The 3,746-nt window shown below is 35.3% G+C and overlaps 1 protein-coding gene across 1 annotated transcript in view; it reads left to right on the top strand.

Moving 5' to 3' along the window:
- Window positions 1-3,746, top strand: part of LOC102827936 (probable C-mannosyltransferase DPY19L2-like) — a 138,585-nt gene that overhangs the window by 20,858 nt on the left and 113,981 nt on the right. Inside the window, exon 4 of the mRNA XM_006832269.1 lies at window positions 1,108-1,245. Coding sequence (XP_006832332.1) covers window positions 1,108-1,245 — 138 coding nt within the window. The remainder of the gene's footprint in view (window positions 1-1,107; window positions 1,246-3,746) is intronic.

A 3,746-nucleotide genomic window follows, 5' to 3' on the forward strand; every position in this document is an offset into this window, starting at 1 on the left:
TGCATAGGGTCACTATGAGTCAGTACCGACTTGATGATCCCTAATAACAACAACAACAACCGATTTGGAAGCACTTAATAACAGTTGTTGCCTAATCTATCAAAAATAAAACAGTTGGGTGAAACCATGAACATTGAATTAAAGATTTTTTTTTTAATTATATTTTGGGTAATGTACGATAATGTTCAGAACTGAAAGCAGGAAATTGATGAGGGAAATAATCTGAAACAATATGATTTTGTTAGCCCTTAAATTTTCATTAAACACAGTCTTACTGGTTTAGCAAAACCAGTATTTGATATGCTAGAGCAATAGGCTTTGCTATTGTTGGAGCAACAATATTTAGCAACGCTAAATATCGGATTATTTAGCGTTCACTGTGCATAGGCATTAGATGCAGCTGTGAAGTGACTTGAAAGCATAGAACTTCATCTCTTGTTGTTTACAGTTACAGGTTATTGCTGTGGTGCTTGCTGTAGGTTAAGCACTGGACTTCATGTCACAAAGTTGGCAGTTCAAAACCATGATCTGCTCCTTGGAAAACCTGTGCAGGGTCGCTATGGGTCAGAATAAGCACTTAACAACAACAGCAACATGGGAAAAATAAATATATTTCATATGCACAGTTATACAGAAGCATGAATACATCCCTGTTTATGATAGAATGTGTTAGAACTCTACTTCTATGTATCCCATAATGTGGTAGTAAAATCAAACTTGTCAGAGTTAAAAATAAATTTTACATATGTTGAGAAAATACAATGTTGTATTTAAATATAATGCTGTTGTTTTTGTTGTTAAATGCCATCGAGTTGGTGTCGACCCATAGCAACCCTGTATAGGGTTTCCGAGGAGCGACTGGTGAACTTGAACCTCCAAACTTGCAGCTCAAACTGACTTTGCAATCCATGCATTGATCCACAGTGCTACACCTTATTATTATATTAAATCATTATTATGTTATATTGTTAAAAAATAATAAGGAGTAGTTAGAAATTATTATTAGTATTGACTTCTTCCTTTTTTTCAGAAGAAATTGTTCTAAAAGAATTTATAAAGCTAAATTTTTTCAACTTTTATTTACATCGACGTTATGTGCCTTTTTAGGGACTTTATTATTCCTACTTCAAGACCATTATTGAAGCACCTTCATTTTTGGAAGGACTTTGGATGATTATGAATGACAGGCTTACTGAATATCCCCTTGTAATTAATACAGTAAAACGCTTTCATCTTTATCCAGAGGTGAGTACTAATTTGAGGCAAATACCGTTTGTATGATAATAGTTGTTTTATTGTTAGAAATGGTAAATAAGAACAATGATTTTAGAAAAAGCATACGAGTTTTCAGGTTTGTTGTTACATATGTCTTTTTAGTTAGTTGAGCAGAGTATTAAAAGTTCTTCTAAAATTTACGGAGTCCAGAAACTGCTCACATGAACTCTAAGAATCAACTCTTAGTGTGGAAGTATTGAAGTAGTCCTCAGAGTGCAATAGCTAAGCACTCAACTCATAACCAAAAGGTTGGCAGTTCAGACCCAACTAGCAGCTCTACAGGAGAAAGATCTAGTCATCTGCTTCTGTAAAGATTTGTGGTGGTGGTATGCTGTGGAGTCGGTTCCAGCTCTTAGTGACCCTGTGTAGGATTTCTGAGGCCATAAATCTTTATGGGAACAGAAAGCCTCATCTTGCTCCCGCAGCACAGGTGGTAGTTTCGAACTGCTGACCTTAAGGTTAGCAGCCCGTCTCATAGCTACTACGCCACTAGACAGCCAAGAAAACCCTAATAGACAGTTCTACTCTGTCACATGGGGTCATTATGAGTTGAAATCAACTTGATGGTCCCTAACAACAACAACACGAAAGTAATGACCAGGACACTAGACAAGCCAAATAGAAAGAACAGTGATGTGAGCCAAGAAGAAGGTTTACGGCAGAGAGGATCTTTGGGTTTTAGAGACTAGTATGAGTGGGCAGGCCAGGGATCTTGGAGTTTCATTGACAAACTGAGATTTCTTTAGCCATATAGTCAAAATTCTACAAGCATCTTCTGAGGCTTACCCTAAAAATATATATGAATTTGTTTGTAGTCTGAAAATACTACACATTGAAAAAGCAAAATAAAAATGTAGTAAACTCAGTTTTTAACTCTTAAAAACTGAATTAGACGTCATTACTTGTGAGTTTAAATTTATCCCAGATTCAGTATATTAGTTAAAAGTTATTGCTTTTTAGTCCTTCTTTTGTATTTATATAGGTTTTTAAAAATTACTATATATTTGCTTTTGAAACCTGAAAGGATTGCTTTCTCTAACAGGCTGTTCAGATTTTCTGTTTTCTTTCTCTTTTTTTGTCAGTTTTGGTAATTTATATCTTGCAAGGAATTTTTCTATTTCATCTGAAAGTTGGCAAATTTATTGTTCATAGTCACTGTGGGATAAGCATTGGACTGCTAAACCACAAGGTCAGGAGTTCAAAACCACAAGCTGCTCCATAGGATGAAGTTTGAAGTAACTGTGAATCATTTCAAGTGGAGATTTCTAGGGCTTAGGCAATATAACCCTCTTAATTTGATTTCATTCTAAACCTTTTTTTTTTTTTTTTTTTAAGTTAGACCTGAGTAGTACAGATAACTACAAATTATCTATGATAATACAATTTCTAGAAATATTTGGTGATATAACATCTATACAATTATTCTAGAGATTATTTAGAGTTAATTCTGCCCTAGAGTTGAAAAATGTTTTTCATATTAAACTTACTAAAAAGTCATCATAATGGGTATCATAGTTCACTTATAAATCCCTTTAACTCTACATGATTAGTCTAAAATAGGTTAGTCTGGCAAACCACAGTTCACTGTGAAATCCAGCATACTATCATATACTGCCTATGGTTGCTTTCCATCAGTTGTCTGTCAGTTCTGTGGTGGTTTGCATGTTGCTGTGATGCTGAAAGTTATGCCACTGGCATTTCAGATATCAGTTTGGCCACCCATGGTAGACAGATTAAATCAGAGCTTTCAGACTAAGAAGAAGGACCGAGCAGATGACTTCTGAAGAGTTAGCTATAGAAAACATTATGGATAGCAGTGGATGGGAAATTATCTGACATAGTACAGGAAGATAAGTCCCTCAGGTTAGGAAGCATTCAGACTACTACTGTGGAATAGATCTACCTCCTCAAAGTAGACTTGGCTTTAATGGCATGGATTGAGCAAACCTTTTAGGACTTTAATTTGCTCAAATGGCATGACACAATATGAGGAGAAATAGCTGCAAACTCTCACTAATAATAAAAATGTATGAAGTATGAATCTAGCAAAAAATTGAAATCCTTAAAGATGAAATGAAACCCATAAAGATCAACATCCTAAATATAGTGAGTGGAAGTGGACTGGTATTGACCACTTTGAATGAGACCAATAATATGGTTTATTATGCTGAGAATGACATATTGCAGAAGAATGCCATTGCATTCATTATTTAAAAGAACTTTTCAAGATCTGCCTATCTTGATAGGATACTATCCATATGCCTACAAGGAAGTCCAGTTAATATGACTATTATTCAAATTACACATCAACCACAAAAGTCGATAATGAAGAAATAGAATTCCATCAGCTTCTTTGAGTGCTCCTTGGAGGCCAAGGTGGCCAAACTTCGTCTCTCATAATTCGGACATATTGTCAGGAGGGACCCAGTCGCTGGAGAAGGATATCATGTTTGGTAAGGTGGAGGGTCAGA

The sequence above is a fragment of the Chrysochloris asiatica genome, unplaced genomic scaffold (assembly GCF_000296735.1).
Source record: "Chrysochloris asiatica unplaced genomic scaffold, ChrAsi1.0 scaffold00006, whole genome shotgun sequence".
Classification (NCBI taxonomy): domain Eukaryota; kingdom Metazoa; phylum Chordata; class Mammalia; order Afrosoricida; family Chrysochloridae; genus Chrysochloris; species Chrysochloris asiatica.